Source organism: Acartia tonsa, chromosome 8, assembly GCF_053477335.1.
Source record: "Acartia tonsa isolate MP-2025a chromosome 8, ASM5347733v1, whole genome shotgun sequence".
Taxonomy (NCBI): Eukaryota; Metazoa; Arthropoda; class Copepoda; order Calanoida; family Acartiidae; genus Acartia; species Acartia tonsa.
Window position 1 is genome coordinate 43016619 of NC_137267.1, and position 23456 is coordinate 43040074.

General features: G+C 32.5%; 1 protein-coding gene across 1 annotated transcript in view; it reads right to left on the reverse strand.

Moving 5' to 3' along the window:
* Positions 1-23456, reverse strand: part of LOC145327015 (cubilin-like) — a 96303-nt gene that overhangs the window by 741 nt on the left and 72106 nt on the right. Inside the window, exons 16-35 of the mRNA XM_080170491.1 lie at positions 23232-23274; positions 22663-22729; positions 20338-20472; positions 16122-16168; positions 15590-15666; positions 15344-15408; positions 14987-15038; positions 14620-14694; positions 13927-13971; positions 12725-12813; positions 11573-11684; positions 10150-11253; positions 9925-10018; positions 9498-9609; positions 8103-8196; positions 7499-7672; positions 5592-5703; positions 4899-5003; positions 4173-4309; positions 3640-3725 (exon numbers count right to left, since the gene is read on the reverse strand). Coding sequence (XP_080026617.1) covers positions 3640-3725; positions 4173-4309; positions 4899-5003; positions 5592-5703; positions 7499-7672; positions 8103-8196; positions 9498-9609; positions 9925-10018; positions 10150-11253; positions 11573-11684; positions 12725-12813; positions 13927-13971; positions 14620-14694; positions 14987-15038; positions 15344-15408; positions 15590-15666; positions 16122-16168; positions 20338-20472; positions 22663-22729; positions 23232-23274 — 2825 coding nt within the window. The remainder of the gene's footprint in view (positions 1-3639; positions 3726-4172; positions 4310-4898; positions 5004-5591; positions 5704-7498; positions 7673-8102; positions 8197-9497; positions 9610-9924; positions 10019-10149; positions 11254-11572; positions 11685-12724; positions 12814-13926; positions 13972-14619; positions 14695-14986; positions 15039-15343; positions 15409-15589; positions 15667-16121; positions 16169-20337; positions 20473-22662; positions 22730-23231; positions 23275-23456) is intronic.

Consider the following 23456-nt stretch of genomic DNA (forward strand, 5'->3'; position numbering starts at 1 on the left):
TGTCTGTCCGTACTTCTGTCCTTTAAGATCTCGGTAACCACTAAACCGATCAGATTCTACTCTTCAGGGAATATACCTACTGGTCCGGTGGTGGTTTTAGGCTATTTTCTTGGGGGGAGGGACACCACCCCCCCCCCAAAAAAAATAGCAAATAGTGGATGCACCACCAGTGGTTCCGAGGGGGATTAGGTATAATATCACAGTCCGATATCAGCCTGTAACAAATATTAACTTTACTGTGACTTTTTGTGACTCAATCATTACAGGAATGACGTTGTGAAAACTTTATAATGAGACACACTCAATCAAGGAATATTCCTTTCCAGGATGGCTTCAAAATCCATTATCAGCCATACTGAAAAATCATGTATAGCATCATATTACAGCCAATTTTCCACGAATATGAAAATAAAAATTATAAAATTAATACCAGTTTTTTGGCCCCTCGGGGCTTACAAAACTGGTTGTAATCTTATCATTTTTTCATTTTAATATCCGTGGAAAGCTGTCTATAATACGATGCGGTAAATAACTATTACTTGCTCTTCTTTAATGCTGTTTTTTTGCTGTGATTGTTATTTTTCATTCACTTGTTTTATATTAATCCTTATACTAAAGTAACAGGATGTCTATTTGTCTTCTGTGTGTTTGTGTTTCTGTGTGTTTGTACCGAAGGATCTCGCTAACCGCTGAACCGATCAGGTTCTCCTTAACAGGGTAGATTCCCATACGTCCCGGGAAGGTTTATAACTATTTTGGGGGAGGGTACCACCACCCTCCCAAGATAAATCACAATAAGTCGGAATTTGTTTTTTCTCGAATAGAGACTCCTACGTAACATTGCACAGTATTGTAGAATCTTGATAGAGACTCCTACGTAACATTGAAAGGTATCGAATTATTTTAAAAAAACATTTAAAGTGCCGCTAGAGGCCTCTAGGGTCGTAGCCACTAGTTTTGACTAAAGAAATATGGTCTTTTCAGATAAAGCAATCTAACAGCTAAATATAGACAATTGTTAAAAACTTTTATTGAATTTTGATTGGTTGGTTCCAAGCTATTATAATCAAATACTTGTTCAACATCAATGGGTACCTACATCAATTTATCATCCATTGTCTTATCCCTTAAGATCCCTGATCAAGACATGATATACAGATACTAAATTTAAATCTTGAATATCACTAATGTACAATTTAAGATGAAAAAACAATTAAAAAAGAAATTTGATATTTGGAATGGAAACCTTTTAACAGTACACATTTGTAAGTTGATATAGTTTGAAATAAAATAATCCTCTTAAATCTTTAAAGCTCCTCTACATTAAGAGTCGCTTGGTTCGTTTGTTCTTTTAAAAAATGGCGATTTTAAAGCTTTTTTGACTATATATTTTTATATGATATAGTTAAAATATTTTCGAATATTTATTCCTAGGACTATTAGGTACAATGCTATAAGCAAAAGTTATCTTGGGATAGTTTTATATGGAAATTTAGTTCAGACTTTTAAATAATCTTGAATATTAAATGCACCGGTGTTTTATATTTGTTACTAGCGGCTACGCCCCTAGAGGCCTCTAGTGGCCTTTAAATGAGTTATTTAAGCAAACAAAATTTAGCATAAATGGATATTTAAATCCCTCAGTATTAAATGATGAGCTAACGCTCGATCATTTAATACTCGATCATTTATGCTAAATTTTGTTTGCTTAAATAACATTCTATTGCAACAAAAAGGTGATGTTAGCAAATAATTTCTTGAATAAAATCATAAAACGTTTTTTCATTTAATTTTCATTTTTTTCACTGTTGTGTTTTTATTTGACATTAAAAGTAAAAATCATAAAAAATCTTCCAAATCAAAAAGAAAAAATCTTTGAATTATTGGTCAATTTAAGTTCAAAGATTTTTTTATTGTAAAAAGTTAATTTTTTAAAAATATTTTAGAAAAAAAATCTTCTATCAAAAAAATATTATCATAATCCAAGATGGCGTCAATACATGTAAAATAATATTTTCAAAACAAAAAATTAAAACTTGAATATCTTTTTTCACAGATTGAATTTCAAAAATCGGTCTGACAGTTTTTCCAAAGTCAGTATGATCTATTGAATGAAACAGGTTTGAAACTGATAGAACATTTCTTTATACTAAAACATATTTTTTCTCCCGTTTTTTCCCACACTCCAAAAAAATGAAATTCAATGAAAATTAAATGGTTCTCACGTTAAAAAATTTTTCTCACGGGTCCAAAAAATTAATTTAAATGAAAATCATATGTACCATTTAAATCAAAATAAATGGTTCCCACATTCTAAAATTTTTCCCACGCTTGACATTCTTGAAAAATGCTAAATAAATGGACATTTAAACAAACCAAAGATCGCATTTTTTGCAATGGAATGTTTTTTTATTATTTTAAATATCTAATTTGAGAAATAACTTGTCTATGTAATCAATTGTTAAATTCAAGCGTCTACGCAGCGCGACTATGCTAGCGACACTATGCGGCGGAAATATTTAATATTTTTGATTTTATTGTGATTTCTCTTGGGAGGGTGGTGGTACCCTCCCCCAAAATAGTTATAAACCTTCCCGGGACATATGACAATCTACCCTGTTAAGGAGAACCCGATCGGTTCAGCGGTTAGCGAGATCCTTCGGTACAGACACACAGATACACACACAGATACACAGACACTCAAACAAACAAACATCCTGTTACTTTAGTATAAGGATTGTTCGTTTGTATGGCGATATGATTTGTTATGTTATACTTTATTAATGTTATTCTCCTTGTTTGTACTGTATTTAAATATAAAATATTTGAAAAAATAAGAAAAAAATGAGTTTATAAATTTGAACTAATAAGGTTTTATGGGAAGTTTTTTCTATTATCAAAACGACAGAAACCAATGTCCAAATTAAGAATCGGATAAAAGTGTCGTGTTTTTTATTGGATGATGCACATTTGGATGTTGAATATACGTGGATATTATGACAGGGGACAGATTGTCGTTAATCTTGCTAACATGAAACTCATTTATTGGTCAGTTTGTTCATCCAGTAGAAGGTTGAGAGGGGGGGGGGGGAGTTATTATTATTTTTGCCAGCTTTAGGTTTCTTTTTATTCTGGCGATAATCTGGTGTAAGATCCACGTAATAATATATCTATTATGCACACAATCTATTTTTTGTTGCTTTAATGTCAGTTTGACTTTAGCAAAGGGGTAGCATATTACTAAGGCAATACGTCAATAGGCATATATGAAATCTACATATCATTACTTTGATGTTGCACCATATTTTCATGTACTCTGATAAAGCAGGCTGGAATAACGATCTTCCATCCCCCCCCCCCCTCCTACTGAATGAACAAACTGACCAATAATAGAGGTCCATATTATATCCTATATCCAAAAAAAAAACAATAGACATACATGAAAGCAAAATACACGACGAATTAATTTATACTTGTAAAATTCTGCCTTAGATTTCACCAATTTTGGAACCAAACTTAATTGTAAAGGGAATCTTTTTACAAAGCAGTCATTAAATCACATTTTCCCTGTAGCGTTACAGACTGACGGGCAAATTGAATAATAGAGTAACCTTGCTACTAAAAATTAAAATCTGCCACCTGTGTTATTTGTAGATGTCCTGTAGTGAAGAGTTATTATATTAGTGGTGCCAATATGTATTGCCGGAATTGTTGAGCCACAAAATCTGCAAAAAAAATATAAAATAGTATTCAATAGATGCACGACTTTGATAGTGGGATTATGGGGAATGTTTTGCCCCAAACTACGCAAATAATTTTCATACACGGTTGAGACTTTTACACCTCATAAATAAAAAGCTTGGATGTCCTTGGTCTGGCCCTTAGTTATTGATAACCGTACGAAGATAACCGATCACTGTGCATTATTGGGTTTGTAGGACTATTTAAACATAGGCCATCTTATGTTATGAAAGTTTCAACATGATAGTTTCAACAAGGCATATAGCTGCTAGGAAGTGTCATGTGTGCCATAAAAATACGTTAAAAAAACCCCTAGAAAATGGATTTAGATGCATTGTTATGACGTCACACATGACACTTTCCAGCGCTTCAGCTGCTAGTAACATAGAACATTCTTATAATTTATATCTTAAACTTTTACAAAGAAATACCTTGTTGTTTCTGGTAGAGGTTGGGCAGGGTTGACAACTCCATCAAAAAGCTGGACATAATTGTCTCCGCAGGTTTCTACCTGGGGGCCAACATGGAAATTGGAAAACTGTAATTCTATCAGCTCCCCAGAGGGGACCTAAGATAATTTTTTTTAAAGCAAAGCTTTTATATGAATAGGACCGGTCCGTACGTCAGTAAAAGATAACTGTTATCGAAGATTTAGACATTTTAAATTTGTTCTATCAATATTAAACTTGTCATGATGATTTCTGTAACATTTTAGGAAGCGTAGCAACTGTATAATCAATACCGGAACGTCTATAGGTCCATTTCAGCAATTTTTTTTATAAAATATATTTATCCTATTAAATTATTTACTAGGGATTTTTGATAGATTTATTAACCTATATGCAAATGTTAAATTATTTATTAATCCTTGAATAAAAATGATTCTAAATCTTAATTCGAAAAGAGGTAGTTTGAATAATACGCTTCACAACTTTTTAGAGTACTTTAAGATATTGGACAGTGTCTCTACTACTTAGATAACACACACTTTTATTTTCTTATTGATCCTAACTACACCATAAGAAACTGTAGTTTAGTAAGAAAAAATCAGCTGACTTGTCAAAAATGGCGGGAAAAATAATATGTAATAAATTGTACAGCCAATAGGAAGAAGTAATTTATTTGGAGCCAATCAATCAAAGAAACATGAAGCTAACCTTTAAGGTCCAAAAGCAATCAGCTGACTGATTGTATGTTGATGGATATCTTGGGCTCGTCACTACACCACGTGTATCAAACAGGGTTCCTCCACAACCACGGTTCTAAACATGTTAGAATTGTACTATCAATTTCATACTCAACATGATGATTGATTACAGTTAGATAAGATATAGAAAGTGTAGCAACCCTACAATCGTTAACAGAAAATCCGTATGTCTATATAAAACATGTGAATTTTTATGACAATTTTTCAAAATAGTATCCTGTATTTAACCAATTTTGCAACAAAGTTTTCGGACAATTTTATGTATGTTGATTTTTAAGTTCTGACACTCTACAAGTGTTAATAATCAATTACCAAATTGTTTGATTGTGGAACTCAGCTTTTATGGATGTTATCATCCTTGTTTAAGATGAGTCCTTAAATGATAGGGACCTTAGGGGTTAGAAACCCTTGCAATAAAAAGAAGAATAACAGATGGGCAATTGATTTATTATTACTAGGATCTTACACAAGATTATCACGTACTCTAATAAAGTGAAACTTGCAGTTGGCTAAAATATCGACCCCCCCACATCCCCTCCCCTTATCTGAATGAAAAAACTGACCAATAAGCAACCTAAATTGACGACAGTTGATCCCCTGTCATAATATCCACGTATATCCTATATCCATTAGATGTTCATACCTGTGAAGTTGTGTAGGAGATATCATAACCAGAATTATAATTTGATGTTGAATTAGTTATCAATTTCAAGTATAGATGGCGTCCACTTGAATGGATAGTCTCAGGAATTGACCTAAAATATTACTGTCTGTTAAAGCTATAAATTATTAATTATGCTATTTAAATTATTTTATTAAATGTCTGTTGCTTATGATTTCAATAACTACTGAACTGAAGTTCTCCATTTTATGGAAATTTACATTGGTCCCGAGATGTTCTGTGGCTATTTATTTTTTTAGGCTTTACCTTCCCTAGATCTCCTAGATGCTAGTGGCGTAGCCACCAGTAATAGTACAAAGCAAAGAGAAAGAGTAAAAAGATATAAAAAAAGAGAAGTTTTGCCTACTATTTTTATTTCCCTTGATATATTAACATACAACTATGATGAAATTAAAATGTTCTAAAATATTTCTAATTTAAGTCTTTATTGCAGGATGGGTTAGTGAAGGGAAAAACATAAAAGGGATAGGGAAGAGAAGATGGTTTGAAGGGAAGGGGGAGTGATTAAAGGTGATATATCTGCAATTCTAAAAAACCTCTAACATAACCAACAAACAGAATAACAATTAGACAGACAACTATAGAATAGCTTTGTTCATTTCTATAGTCAAATATATCAAAATATAAAGTCATTTAAATATCAATCTTAATTTACGTCAAACTATAATTTAGAAATTAATAATTATTAATTTAATTTGGAATTAAATGTCATTTTATATCAAAGTAAAAGAATAGAGGGGGCAAGGGTTAAATAACTGAATGTTCATGGAATGGGGACCTTTTGCCGAGTTTAAATTTGGTTTTCAAATATCAACACAGCAAAGTCGCTACAAAAAAGCAGAAAGAAATTTGCAAGCAGACAAAAAAAATTGCTCACAATTGGAACTAGGTAGTGTCTGGGTTATACATCTATACTTATACATTTATTCATTTAATAACACTAAAAGCTAAAAATATTAAAATTCAAAGTACGAGATAAAAGATTCTAGTAATTACGTTTAAGTTGGGAATTAAAACTTTTACAAAAGAAAAAAAAGTTTCTTAATTTTGGTGAGAACTTGAGGTTTTGTGGTTTAACACTATTTATTAAAAAACAACTTGATAAAAAAGTGGATAAAATAATAAAAGAAAAAAATAGGTTCAAAATATTCACTTTCTGAATATTTTCTTATCTTTATTATGTGGTATGTAAATAGACATACGATATATAGACTACCCGTCTGACCCGATTTTTCGTCAAATCTAAAAATGAACATTTTTAGCAGACGAAAGAATTGTTTACTTTCGACTCAAGCTGAGGTGGATACTTAAAAAAAAATTTGGCTCGCTACTCGCTGGTGAAAAATCCTACAGTCACATTAAAATGTACAAAAATTAGTTAAACAAAATCTTATGTTAATAACCCTTTTATGATTTTATTTAATTTTTGTAGCTTTTTTTATGCGATTTTCGAGGATTTTTCCCAAAAATAATTTTGTCTCACCAGCGAGTAGCGAGCCTATTTTTGAACCTAGTAAAAGTGTCTGACTCTGATTATGACGTAAAAAAATAGCCAATGAGAGGCCAGTATACACTGTAATTGACCAATGGTAAAACTTATAGTGGCCTCTCATTGGCTAATTTTTTTTACGTCATAATCAGAGTCAGACACTTTTACTAGGTTCCTTTGTACTAAGAATTTATACTGTTTACAGCTGACTTTTCTCTGTATGAAATGAAAAAAAACTTTAAATCTTTTCTTTCTTAAAAGTAAAACATAATTAGAAGATAACCATATAGGTTCAGTGTTAGCTTAATCCTTCAAAACACTCACAGACAGACACATAGACTTCCTGTTACTTGAACATATATAATTTTGGTTATTATACCTGGAACACAGACGTGCCAGCAGTGGATCTGTTCCAGTTTGTCCATCCCTGATCTCCAGGTAATTCAGTGTACAATTTACTGAATCAGCCAGGTGGAAATTTCTGAAGTACAGTGACACCGTTTTGCCTTCATCAGTTGAGATTACATTGGTACAATTGTAGCTTCCTCTAAAACTAAACAAAAACAAGGATGACATTTTTTAAATTTTCATTTTTGATAGCATAAGTTTTATTAAAAGTCATATATCTAATCTTGTTGATAATTCCAAATATGACACTAAAAATCCTAAACCTTTGAAGGCTCTTACCCTGCCGACTTCCAAAAATGGTTCCACGACAAACGCGGAGTGGACAAATGCAGGAGTGTTAAAATATTAATTTAAGTAAGTATTTCTATACAGGTTAGGTTAGGTTAAGATATGAATATACAAATAAGCCCCCCGCAGTGGTTAGGCATTTAAAAAACCTAAAACATGGTTTAAATTAGGTTAGGTTAGGTTAAGGGTCCACTCCTGTGTTTGTCCATTCCGACGTTTGGGACTCCTGCGTTTGTCCTAGGACCCCAAAAATAACCTAACCTGACCTAAATAAATGAAGTTCATACCTGTAGGGATAACTAGGGCTAAATATTCTTCCATATGGTTCTGTATGAGTTCTGGAGCAGGAAGCAGTAGAGTACTCCAACTTAAATCCAGATCCTAACATGTAAATTTTCAATTTAGTTTCAAATAGTTTTTAAAATAGATTAAAACCTATTTTACATAAACAGTTAATATCAAATAATCTGCCCATTACAAAGATCTAATGATACAGTAATATTTTAGATAGATGATCAGATAGGAATTTAAATCATGTAAAAAATAATTGGATATTTGTCTGTCTGTACTTTAGCTTAAGATCCTTAACCGCTGGACTGACATGGTTCTCATTTACAGTGAATATTTTTATGGGTCATGGGAAGATTTCAAAATATTTTTAGGGAGGATATCTCAACCATCCTAAGAGAAATTAGCCTTGATAAATCCACCCCACCACCCCAATATTGTTTTTACATTTTCTTTTTAAAGTTATAATTGGAAGTGGAAATCGACGAACCCCTCCCATCCAATAAAGTTCTCCTAGATACCTCTAATGAAATATGTATAATGTGACATATACCCCACAAAACAAAAGAAAGGCTACCACAACCCCATTTATTATCTGTGACAGAAGCATCTAACTTGAAGCTAATCTGCACAGTATCTTATCTGTGACAGAAGCATCTGACTGGAAGCTAATCTGTAGAGTATCTTACCTGGGACAGAAGCATCTGACCGGAGGCTAATCTGTACAGTATCTTACATGTGACAGAAGCATCTGACTGGAAGGTAATCTGTACAGTATCTTACCTGTGACAGAAGCATCTGACTGTAAGCTAATTTGTACAGTATCTTACCTGTGACAGAAACATCTGACTGTAAGCTAATCTGTACAGTATCTTAACTGTGACAGAAGCATCTGACTGGGAGGTAATCTGTAAAGTATCTTACCTGTGAAAGAAGCATCTGACTGGAAGCTATTCAGTACAGTATCTTACCTGTGACAGAAGCATCTGACTGGAAGGTAATCTGAAGAGTATCTTATCTGTGACAGAAGCATCTGACTGGAAGGTAATTTATACAGTATCTTACCTGTGACAGAAGCATCTGACTGGAAGGTAATCTGAACAGTATCTTACCTGGGACAGAAGCATCTGACTGGAAGGTAATCTGTACAGTATCTTACCTGTGACAGAAGCATCTGACTGGAAGTTAATCTGTACAGTATCTTACCTGTGACAGAAGCATCTGACTAGAAGGAAATCTGTACAGTATCTTACCTGGGACAGAAGCATCTGACTGGAAGGTAATCTGTACAGTATCTTACCTGTGACAGAAGCATCTGACTGGAAGGTAATCTGTACATTATCTTACCTGTGACAAAAGCCTCTGACTTGAAGGTAATCTGTACAGTATCTTACCTGTGACAGAAGCATCTGACTGGAAGGTAATCTGCACAGTATCTGTCTGGGAGATGAAATCAGGAGGTAATTCAGAGCCACAATAATCAACCTTGTGCCTCACATATTTAGCCCTGGTTAATAAAAATAACATGTCAATTACTAATGCTTTATATAACCTCTATGGTCTGTTAGTCTTTCAATCATGCAATAAAGAACATTATATTAAGCTAGGAAAAAATAAATTTTGTTTCATTACCATTGGCATAAGAGCTGGGAATGAGACTATGATGGTTTTCATTAATTGTAATTTGACAACTCTTCCCCACAAAAATTTTAAAGGAAAAATTAAACCCATGAACTTTAAAAGGGAATATTATTCATTGTCCTATTTACTCCTTTAACTAATATACTTTATCATCCTCAAACTAATGTTTTGACATGAATTCCTGAATCTGTAATCACTGACTCTTCTTTGTGATGTAGAGGAAACAATCAGAGGACCATCTTCACTTTGGCTGATGTGTCTTACATTTCCATATCTAAAAACAATACAAATAAAAATAAATATTAAAAATGAATCTTATAAACAAATCTTTAAAGTGTGATACATCTATTATTTTAGAAAATGATTACCATCAAGAAAGTTTCAGGGTTAGTCAAGCTATCTCACCTTTCATCTTGAATGGTTAACATGTCCTTGGTACAACCAGTACTACTCTCCACATCCATCAACAAAATCTTTATTCTCACATTTTCTCTATCAGGAGCACTTATGATCCAAGAACATCTTATATTATTAGGATAAGCAATTCCAAAGCTTGGAGAGGTCAGAATAGCTGGAATACTGCTTGAATTCAGCAGCAAATTATTTCCACATATTGGTGTTTCTTGTGATATACTTGCTGAAAATCCGGGATTGTTATTGGCGCCATCTGAAAAGAATTTAATCCACATGGTACTAGAAGACGACATTATATCAGCTGGGGCAGTATTGCCACAAAATCTTCCCATGAGAGGTGAATAAGGACCAGGACCATCTCTAACTTCAACGTAATCCCAGCATTCTGCACGGCTGCCATTTTCTCTGACCTCTAGATCAAAGGATGTAAATCTCAATTTGATGACTTTTGATTGGTCTGATGTAATCAGCCAATGACAGTTCAGATCAGGTTCATACTTTCCATCTGAATCAATGTCAACTGATGATATTTGCTTCTGGCCAATGTTTGTAAGATCAATGTTGCCACCGCAACCCTGCTGAGGGCCATATGTAAACTTGACTGCTGCCTGAAAACCACCGGCATTCACAGTTGCATCTGTCTTAAATTGTAAAATGGCCACATTGCTTACAGTATTTATGACAGGTGGCGACACTGTTTGGTTACCACAGTACATACCAATCAGCTGTGTTTCATTAATCAGTGGTCCATCATAAACCCCAACATAATCATATCTACAGTTCTGATGAGCCTCAAGCTCAAGTTTGTTAAACTTAATCTCAATTGCCATGTTCGCTGGAGCCTGGATGGTCCAGGTACAGTTGGAATCATGGAAGTAATTATCCGGATGAACTGGTGACTGGATGATACCTTCCTCAGTGACAACACCGCCACATTCATGACGCACCCAGGATACCTTAAATCCAGCCATGTTGACTGAGGCATCTGTTTTAAACTTGAATATGAGGTTACCACGACCAGATATTGTTCCCGGGCTATTTGAACCACAGAATGTTCCCTTGGATTTATTGTCAGGACTTTCTTTAATGTTCAAACTAAAATTGTAGTCATTTACGTAAATGTATGTATCAAACTTCTACTATTGTCATATTGTTATAAGATTAAAAAAAAATATGCATCCTAGCTAGCTATTCAAATATCTTAAAATTATAATGAAACATGTAAATTCTATACCAGAAAGGATTGAATTTAAGAATTTGAAGTTATTGTGACAAATAGGCTAGTCTAAGATTTGGGATTTCCTGAGCCTTACATAGATAAAGAGGACTATGTAAGGTTAGGAAACTTTAAGTTCTAGGCTAGCCAAAGAAATTTTATTGAATTTTGCTATTAACATTAAGATAATGACCATTCCTGTCAAAGGAGCAGGTAGTGCCTCTAGGAGCCTCTAACTGGAAGAGATCATCAAAGGTGGCCAAGATAATATCATTTCTTGGAGCTGATATTGTATACAGACATTCCAATCCTGTAGAAATAATAAAAACTTATTAGATTAAATTAAAGAATGGTATCTATTTAAATGCAAGAAATTGCTAAAAAGAAAAATATGAATTAATTACAGAGCTTACAGGGATGATATAAATTTTACCTGACCAAATAGACAAATTGGAAAAAAGGGTTACAAATAATAGGAGGTGAGTATTGTTTATGTTAATTTGGATAACAATAGGAAGTTAGTTTTAAAAATTCACGTAAGATTAACATATTATATATTTATGTCAAATTGTTAAATATATGCTTTTTTGGAAGCCCCATTTTCTGGAATTCTATTACTTTAATGAAAGCTTTTCAACTATAAACAATATTGATAGGTACAAATACATTTATTTTAATGGGACAATTACTTAAAGGGCGAATATAGGTTCGATATGATATGAGCTTATATCAAAGGTGCAATTCCATAGATTATAAATAACTTAAAAATATTGACATATTTAATTGTATAATTTAAATTATCTTTTAAGGTGCGTGCCAATGTAATAGTCAATCAAACTTAAGCAAAATAGTCAAAAAAAAAAGTCTTGTAAAGGGCTAAAATAAACGATTTTGTCGGCAATCTGATTTATTATATGTTCAATTGAATCAGAAAATTGCAAAATCTACTTAAGGTTTTTTTTGAATTTTTAAATTTGGCATAGATATTCTAAAAGTATGTAATGGCACCTTTGATATAAGCTCATATCATATCGAACCTATATTCGCCCTTTAATAATGATTTTTAAATAAAATACAAATGAAAAGTATAATAATAGTTATTTATCTTTTCATATTACAGACAGCTCTTTGCGGATATTAAAATAAAAGATAAAGATTAAAACCAGCTGAAGACCGGGCTAACAAAAATAGTGTTAATTTTATGATTTTTATATTTATTTATTCGTTGAAAATGTTATACATGATTTTTTCAGTATGGATGAGAACAGGTTCTAACTTGATTGATATTAATTGGTTTCGAAGCAACACTGGAAATTATCATTTATATAAGTGGATAATCTAAATTTCTACCTGGACCATATTGCTTGGGATATCCAGGTGATGAGAAGGATCCAGTTTCATCTGTAAAAACTCCCCCACAGGATAGCTTCCAGTTTAGGCTAGAAATACATGGCAAATAAATTAGGAAACAAAAAGAAAATAATCAACACAGTTTAATCTAGGAGTGCACCCTATTTCAATGTTAAGGGGGGGGGGGTGGTTAATGGGTTGATACCCTTCTACATCCCTCTACAACACGCTACTGGTTTAATCCATGAATAAAAAAAAAGTTAAGCAGATATTTTATCTGTATTAACTTATATTATTCTCAAAAATGACTTGCAATGTTTTTAAATTGCAAATGTTTAATTTTTGCTCTAAATAAACAATTATTCATAAAAAAAATTTGATAAATAAAAAAAGTTAGATTTGCAGATTAAAATTTCTGATATATCTACATAAAAAAACATTTTACTTAATAAGTTTATGCTGTGATACAAAACTTGTGACAAAAATAAGATTTCATAAATTTGATAATACTAAAGCAGAAAACTAAATTGAAACATATGTAGTATGCAATCTAAAGTTTAGAAGCTGATTCTTGTATTTGCAGTTCAAACTTTATCAATGAGATCAATGCTTAAAAGATATTTTTTTACTATCCCTAGGTTCCTTCTTCACTTTTTTCAAGTTTATAGTTATTTATTGTATCGTATTATAGACAGCTTTCCGTGGATAAAAAAGGAAAAATTATGAAAAATTAAAACCAATTTTGTTAGGTCCGAGGGGCCGAAGCAGGCTAACAAAACTGGTATTAATTTTATGATTTTCATTTTAATACTTGTGGAAAATTGTCTGTAATTCAGTGCTATACATGATTTTTCCGTATGGCTGAGAACTGTTTCTAATCCATCGGTTATTAATCCTTATTGAAGCCATACTGGAATAGTTATTAATCGCATCGTATTATAAACAGCTTTCCGCTGATATAAAAATGTACAATTGATAGATTAGAAAAAGTTTTTTCTATACCTGAGATGCCGAAATAAGAATAATTTGCTAGAACAAGCTTCAATTTACGTGAATTTGAAATAAAAATGTTTTAGATTCCAACTAAGTAAAATCAAATATTCAAAATTTGGTTTAGTTAAATATTTACAAATCAAACGAATATTCTCAGAAATCGTTCAAAGGTTAAATATTTTGTAATGAAATGAAAATAATTAACTTACTTAAAACCATCTCCATTGGTTGCAGAATTACTGTGAAAAATTACTCTAAATAGAAAAAATGTGAAAATATAGTTAAATAATTTGTAATTTAATGATATAAAGTATACTTAATACGTTTTTGTATATGAAAAAAGATATCTATAACCACTGCGCCGATTGTTTTTCAAAGGCTTTCAAAGTGATTTTTTTATATATGGGTTTAAGCTTTGTTCTTTGAATACATAGCCCCAAGATGGTAGTGGCGATTGATGAAAAAAGTAATAACAATTTCAGGAAAAGGCAAATTCTAAAGTTGATTAAATTACGTTTAAGATTTTTTATCCTGCCAAGTAACAGGATCTGTCTGTTTGTCTGTGTGACTGTCTGTACCGAAGGATCTCGCTAACCGCTTAATAGATATAAAATAATTAAAATCGGATGTCGAAATCTCCCCCCCCTCATTTGCTCCTAGAGGCCTCTAGGTGTGTAGCCGCTAGTTCTATAAATATAGTAAATAGAAAATTTTATATTGTCCCTGGATGCTGTGAGTATTGGTGCAAAAAATATGACGTAACAAAAAAATAAGCCAATGAGAGGCCACTATACATTTTACCATTGGTCAATAACGGCCTCTCATTGGCTAATTTTTATTGTTACGTCATATTTTTTGCACAAATACTCACAGCATCTGTCCCTGTAAATGTGTAATCCTACCTGGCTAGGTTACTTGGTACAGTAAGGTTAGTGGGCAGTCTACGGCCACAGAGTAGCTCCGATCCATCTACCCATCTACAAAAAACTAACTTGTAACTAACCTTTAAATTGATTTGAAAAAGGATAGCTATATTACTTGGGTGTTACACCAAATTCTATGTTATCTAATAAAGTTAAACTCGCAGAGGGCTAAAATAACGATATCCCACATCCACACCCTTTACCGCATTTATGAAAAAACTCAATCCCTTAAATTATCATTGTTAATGTCAAGTGTTTGTTATAGCAGCAGAAGGTACACTTTTGCATATTATTTGAAGCTTTAAATTTTATAGGTAACAAAAAAAACGTAAAAACGGTAACTTACTGTTCTGTAGTTTGTTGCCAGTGTTGAATTCGAATATAATCATTAACACATCCTTAAAAAAATAGATTATAAAATCTGCTATTTGAAATAAATATAAATCGAATCGGTGATTTTTCATTCCATTTTTTTGTTGTTTTGTGTTTATTAAATTGATTAGGTCAGGTTAGGTTTATGTATAATGGGTAACCCTACAGGTTAAAAACAACGTATGTATTGACCCCGCAAGGCCAGGGCCACCCAAAAAACTATCCCCTCCATAATCATTTTAAAAAATAAGGAGAGGGGTTCTAGCACAAAAAAAAACATATAATATCAATTGTAAAAGATACTTATTTCGACCATCAAGTAGAAACTTACCCTGAGATTGCTCTAGATCAAATCTGTCCAGAAAGTTGAAGCCAATAGAATATCCAGGTTCGGATCTAATAAATAAACTGTGAAGATAGGGGGAAACATAAAATTAGGTATACTTATATACATGTGATACTATAACAATGTATGTCTGTAAGGCTAAAATGTTAAATGTATTTTCTCAGCTTCTATTAAAGATATAAAGCAAATTTCATAATATCTAATGTCCTATATCAATTCATAAAACCAAACCTAATTTCCCAAACACATTCAGCAGAATTGGGATATTTGGTGGAGCCCACATCTCTTGGGGAGGTTATATTTCCTTCCTAAAAACATTTATTACATATTTAATTTTGTTCGTTAATTCGCAGAAAATTAGTCAAAAACGTGAGGGAAAATTATTCAATTTTAATGTACCTAGGGCCTTCTGAGGAATTTAACTATAAGTCATTTGATTTGACTTTAAGCCCACTAACTTTTATCTAATATCTAATTTGAATCATATTTCTTAATCCCTATATAAGAGTAAAAGGATGTCTTCCTGTCTGTCTACTCTTTATAGGTAATCCTCTTATCAGTTCCGGGGAGGTTTTTAACTAATTTAGAAGAAAAAATCAACAACCCGCCCCTGATAAAAAATTACATTCCTCTTCTCAAAACTTTTCTTTTTCATTTTGAAACCATAATCTAAATGGGAGGATGATGTTAACCCCTCTCCCCCCAACACTTCCCTCAAAGTACTCTAGGGACGTAGCCGCTAGTTGATGAAAATGTTGCTTACCATTCCATGAAGAATGCCGCCACATCCACTGGTCACCTCCTCAGCAACTTAAAACATTGCAAACATCAATGTCTATTAAAAACAATTTGGATTTTTATCCACTTTAGAAAAATGGAAATTAAAAATATTAAGCGTTCATCCTCCTAAAAACGTACCATAAAATGTTTTTTTTTTTAATGGAAAACAAGTTAAAAGAAGCCTGCAAGAAATACACCTCTCGTACTGCTGAAAGACTGTCACAAGTAGACCCAATACCCAAAAATTGAAGCCTGCAGCTCCAATAATAAAAAATTATAGGCATTTTAAAATGACATTTTATGCATAGGACAATTTTGCAAGTTTTAAACACGTCATGCAATAAATATAGAAATCAAAGTACGTCGTCTAGAAGTCAAATTAAAAGCTTTTTTTCAGCAGAAAGTTAGGTTGCCCATAACTGAATACATTTTAGAAATAAAAACACCCATTTTCATAGTTAAATTCATTCAAAACTCATAGACAGGTACACATACCTTTGTTTTTATATGAGGATTTATTATAAAATAGCTATATAACTCGTTTATATAACACTAGCGGCTTCGCCCCTAGCCTCTAGGGGCTATGCCCCAAGAGGTGTTAAAAAAAAATTAAGGTGAAATTCGTAAAAGGACCAGGGAAATTTTCAGAAGACCAGAAGAAAAAAAAAAGGACCGAGGAAATCTTCTGCAAAAAAAAGGACCAAGGAAATCTTCTGCAAAAAAAAAGGACCATGGAAATCTTCTGCAAAAAAAAATTGGGGGGGGGGGGGAAATTTTCATTTTTTAGGGGGGGGGGGGGTTGGGGGTGTCCCACCCCCCAAGAAAATAGCTTAAAACCACCACAGGACCGATCGGTATATACCCTGAAGAGTAGAATCCAATCGGTTCAGTGGTTACCGAGATCTTAAGCTTCAGACGGACGGACGGACGGACAGACAGACAGACAGACAGACAGACAGACTTCATATTGGATTGGATATACATAAAATAAAACAAGCCAATTAATTTCTACATTTCGTACTAATTTATGTGTATATGTTTTTATTTGCTTATTATGCACTTAGATACATATCTGCATTATAGAATATGTAGAAAAAACAAGGAGGATAAAATCCAGGACAATTAAGTTATGCGTTTTTAAAAATATTAAAAGTTACTAGAAGTATTTCTTAACCTACTCTTAAAATCATTCTTTGTTATATTCGATTTGACATTTACACTTAACTTATACATTAAATTAGATAATATCTAAATAGTTTATGTGTGTCTTATTTACATTTACAACTCCCCGTCCCCCCAAAAAAAGTGGTTACTTGATGTGGAAGGGAGGGGGATGGAGTTGAGACCCTGCTTATTTTCAATTTTAATTTCATTTTCTTGTAACAATTTTTTTTTTTTTTTTTTGGGGGGGGGGGTACACTTCCTAAAATAGTTAAAAATCTTCCCTGGACCTATGCGAATCTGCAATGTAAAGGAGAACCATAATGGTTCAGACAGACAGACAGACCTTCCGTAACTTTTATATTTGAAAGTTAATAACACCATACATTTTTTAATTACTATTAAATTTGATAATATGTATATGATTGACGTTCTGCCAATAAAAGTATATAATTGAATGATAGCTACGCGCTAAATAACAATTTCGTTATATGCACTAAACAGATCAAGATCATTTTAGGAAACTAGGGCCTTAGTCTCTTAAAAGTACGTAGCATAATCTAAATTAGATTATGTTTAGACCAGCGAAGCTTGTCTGTCAGTCCGTCCGTCCATCCGTCCTTAACGCTATGGGGGTAACGTGGTTTTTCTTGGATGCTATTTAAAATACACTTTTTATTTTTTTTAGTGAAGATTCCTCTTGGATACTAATTAAGGGGGGGTGGGGGGTTCTGTGCTCATAAAGGCATTTTTAGAGAAAGAAAATGCAATTCATTTTCTAAGATGAAACATGCAATTATAACTATAAGTAACGTCAATAAACCTACTTACAGACCTTAGTTAGATTAGAATACCAAATCCATAAAAGCGAAGGTCAATCATTAGACAGCCAGACGGACGGACGTACGGACTGACCGACCTCATATGTATAATAAAAGGCTCTATTTTGAAATCAGGCGTGCTTCATGTTTTAGGCTAAAATAACCAAAGGCCCTATGTTTTAAAATAAACCTGATCCTATAATTTTGTTAACCAAATAGAAATAGAAATAGACGGAGAATCTAATTAAAAAGAAGTTAAAATTCGCCTCGCATATATTCTGTATATGGGTAAGAACTACATATTTTGTTAATGTTCATACATTTTTGTTACAATACAACTATTTAACAGGAATCTGAAGGGATAAGACAATGGCTGATAAAGTGATTTACACCCCCAATGATGACACACATAATTACCCCTACAATAGATTAAAATTAATGATTGAAACGTTGAAAAGTCCCCAAAGTTGTTAGGCAAGAAACAAGAAAAAGTGAATAGTGTAATTAATACATAAACAGCCCATTGTCCCCTCTCTCTCTGGAAATTTAAGAATTCAATATCATGGGTAAAATAGCTATTCTAATTAAGTATAAACCATTTTTGTCCTTAAATAATATTTCCTTGTATCTATATAGGCAGAAAAATAGATCAGATATAATACAAAGTTCATATTTTTGTCTTTAGTCTCTCAACTCCCGGCTAAAGTAAAGTAAAGAAATTGAACCTTTGACCATTAAAAACAACACATTAAAAGGGGATAAAAATTTTCTATCAAATATTTTGTTACATTTTGTTTTATCATTGAATTAAAATGTAATAGATTTTGTACATCTAAAGCATATTTTAAGAATTGTTATTATAATATGCATTATAATACATGGAGTCATTGCAGGGGCGTCCAAGCTTTTTATTTTTTTGGGGGGAAGGTACAATTTTTAAAGGGGGGGGGGGATAAAATGGCGCACCGCAAATTTTTGTTCCCCCCCCCCAAAAAAAAAAAAAATTTACCCCGGGGGTAAAATTTGCTTTGGTGGGGGGGGGGAGTAATTACCCCCCCTGAATTCTGTTGACAAATTTTTTTTTTTTTTTTTTGGGGGGGGGGTAATTACCCCTTTACCTCCCCCCCTCGGACGTTCTTAAGTAATTGAATATTAAAACTGCAAAGTTAGTGCTTTTTTATTATAAAGTACGTTTCGCCTAATAGCGATAGCTCTATGTACATTTTCCTTCATAGAGAGAAACCAGGTTCAGGTTTTTATTATTTAAGCTTCGCATATATCCTCTTGGGGATGCACTCAAAGATTAGGTAGGGCTAATATTTTAAATCTAAACCGCTAGTATTTCGCTTGCATAACAATTCTCTATTCTTCCATCAATTCAAAAAATGTAGGTTAATTTTGTGACAGGTAAAAGCAGGTCAGGATTAGTGAGCAGGAATCTTAAGGGATGGGACAATAGATGATAAATTCATATACATCCCAAATGATGCACAAAAATACATCTTCTGTAGATTACAATGATTGGTAAAAAAGTTTTACAGTATGAGTTTGAATACTAAAAAAATTAATGAAAGTACCCAAAGTTTTTAAGTAAACTAATAACATAACATTGTAGTTGTAAAACTTTGGGTACCAGTTTCATTTACTTTCCAATATCCCCCCTCTCCCTGACTGGTGATGCACTTCTTTTCACCTTAGTCTGCACACAAATGACGAACCCCAAACTGTCCCACTTTGAGAAAATCGATTCCAGTGACGTCATATACGTTTAGGGAAGGGGGGAAGAAAATCTCTTCCCTTTTCTCCTATCTCTTTTGAAGAGATTTTCTTCCCCCCTTCCCTTTTTCTTTCACGAAACATATATGACGTCACTGGAATCGTCTTTCTCAAAGTGGGACAGTTTGGAGTTCGTCCATACAAATACCTGGAGGGGACGGGAACAGAGCACTGGTAGGTAAATTATAATTATCCACAACATTTAGGCAACAAAAAAGAAAGAAGGCCTGGATTGATGCATAGTATAAATGGATAAGACAATGGCCGATAAATTGATGATGTAAATCCCCAATTATGATACACAAAATACATCTTCTGTAGATTACAACTAGTGTCTAAAACGTTTAGACACTCATCTTAAAAAAACAATCAAAATTCGATAAAGTCCCAACGAACTAGAGGCCTAAGAAAACTTTCCGTCAGTGTGATAAAAAGGCTTACCTATTCTGAATTGACCCGAGGAGGGCATCCTCTGTGAGTTGAAATCAATTGTAATCTTGTGTCCCATAGAGATGATAGGCTGCGTAGGTACAGTGGTACTACATCCTTGCCATAATACAGGGGAGTTCTGGTGCTCTAGATAGATAGATAGTTATAGATAGATAGATATATAAATGATATATAGGCTGCGTAGGTACTGTGGTACTACATCCTTGCCATAATACAGGAGAGTTCTGGTGCTTTAGATAGATAGATAGATAGATATATAAATAATATATAGGCTGCGTAGGTACTGTGGTACTACATCCTTGCCATAATAGAGTTCTGGTGCTCTAGATAGATAGATAGTTAGATAGTTATAAATAAATATATAAATAATATTTAGGCTGCGTAGGTACTGTGGTACTACATACTTGCCATAATACAATGGAGTTCTGGTGCTCTAGATAGATAGAGATATAAATATATAGGTTTTGTAGGGTTTATAGAACTAGTATATATAGAAGCAACAGGAGGTCTATCTGCCTGTAGCAAAGAAACTCCTCCATTCTTTTCCTCAAGGAATCTTCTAGTGGCGTAGCCGCTAGTATATTATATAGTTATAGATAAAATATAGGTATATTTTTAAGTTTAGACTATAAATGGATTTATTATTAATTTGATCTTACACCAAATTTGCATTTACCTTTATTAAGTGAAACTTGTAGCTGGCTAATATAACGACCCTATCCCCATCCCTCCTACTGTATGAACGAACTGAACAATAAGAGATGTCCATGTTTGCAACCTAAATTGACGACAATTTTTCTCCTGTCATAATATCCACTTATATTCTATATCCATTCTACTAATATAAAGAGATAGAAAACCCGGAATAAGGAAATGTAGGATAAAATAGCTATGGAATTAATACCAAAAGTTTGATTAAAAAACTGACATTTTTCCTAATGTAATGACGTCTAAATTTTTATTTTAGTTTTCTCCAACAATATTATTTTATTTTAGGATTTTATGTTTAGACACAGATTATTATGAGATTTTGACTATGAAAAGAGGTAATTTAATTTAAAAATAAAATTAGTTACACTGTTAAAAATAATTTTTTTATTTAGTATCAATTGATACTCTGGTGAGTATTGGACTCGTAAGTACGCTACAACTATATAATTAATATATAACACTATGTAATACTATATAACACAATAATTATTACTATACAGAACCCATACATTTTTTTAGTATCGATTGATACGCTCTAGGGTACTGGAAAATACGCTACAGAAATGTTTATTTAAATAGTACTATTTGATACACTCTAGGGTACTGGAAAATACGCTGTAGAAATGTATATTAATTTAGTACTATTTGATACGCTGTAGAGTATCAGACAATAAGCAAGAGAATAGATAATTAAAATAGTAACTATTCATACCTTCTAGGGTATGAATCTGTACTGTAAAGAATAATTGAAACAGACACCATTCGTGCACACCTCTCATGGAAGTGTTTCAATGCTTGGTTGTTTTAGACAAAGATGAAATGTTACTATTTATGCTCAGATTTATAGTTTTGATTTTTGTAATTATGGCTGACCATAGTTTTTATTTTTAAGGATCATGTTTAGTCCTAAACATCTTTAAAGTCATTTTTTTTTACTAAATTTACATTTAAATTAATGTTTTATGGCTCTGCTTGGTATGTTTGTTGATGTATTAAAATGTATATGTACATATAATAATCATATATTATAAACTGATCTTTCATCCAAAGTAAAACAGTTTCATACTCTACAGAGTATCAAAAATTATGATAGAGGGTATCAAAAATTGTGAAGGAGAGTATTAAAAACTTACTTCTACCGTATTGAATATTATTCCAAAGAGCATATTGGATAATACTATACAGACAAATACATTATTTAGTACTACATGTTACTCTATAGAACACTAAGTAATACTCAATACAGTATTGGAATCTTCCTTGTATCATGATAAGTTTTTTTTCCTAGAACGTACGGATTGATACTATACATTAATGTGAAGAATATATAGTATTATCTGATGCTAAAAAAAAAAAATATTTTTAACAGTGTACTGGCATTATAACTTTGTACTAAATGTAAGCATATTGGGGTATCGTTATTTTAGCCAGCTGCGTGTATCACTTTATAAGAGTACTTGAAAATCTAGTGCAACATCCAAGTAATAATATAACAATGGATATTTCATTACTTGGATCTTACAACAGATTTTAATGTTCTCTAATAAAGTGAAACACGCAGCGGGCCTACCCAATCGTCATGGATGAACGAACTGACCATTTTACCTCCATTGAAGATGGTAATATTTTCATTGTTACACGAGGTATCCAGTGCTAGGCTACTGAAAGTCAACTAAACATAGAATGTTAAAAAAAATATGTTTATTATTAAGCTTTTTATGGATAATGAATATATCATGAAGGTAACTTAATCGTATTTTTCTAGAGTTCAATTATTTTTTTCAGCGTAGGTTTAAAACACTTGGAAAGGAAAAATAATCATATTAAGATTCTCATATTGTAAAAATTGATAGGGGTCATGTCAAGAATAATTGAATCAAAAGTTTTGTCACCCTAAATGTTGGGGATGAGGGGATCATCACCAAAATACCCTCTCCCCCTCTCTTGTAAGTCCATGGTCTTGCTTCATATTAAACTAAATTTTTACTTTAGACGCTAAAGGAAGAACACAGTAATAGTGTCTGACTGATTATGACGTAACAAAAAAATTAGCCAATGAGAGGCCACTATAAATTTTACCGTTGGTCAATAACGGCCTCTCATTGGCTAATTTTTTTTGTTACGTCATAATCAGTCAGACAATATTACTGTGTTCCTAAAGGAATAATGCTTACCTTAATTTGAGCAGAATCTGTATAATCTAGCAGCCAAACACATCTATATATTTAAAATATTTTTTATCAAACTTTCCGAAAAGATTTTTTTTAATCTCAAAAAATGAATGATCTGTCTAATGCAATATTTATATCTAGAAATGTTGACATTTCGTGCCAAAAATTTATATTACTTTTCCCTTTTTTCATATAGTTGCTGTGCTGTTTATAAACATAATTATCCTA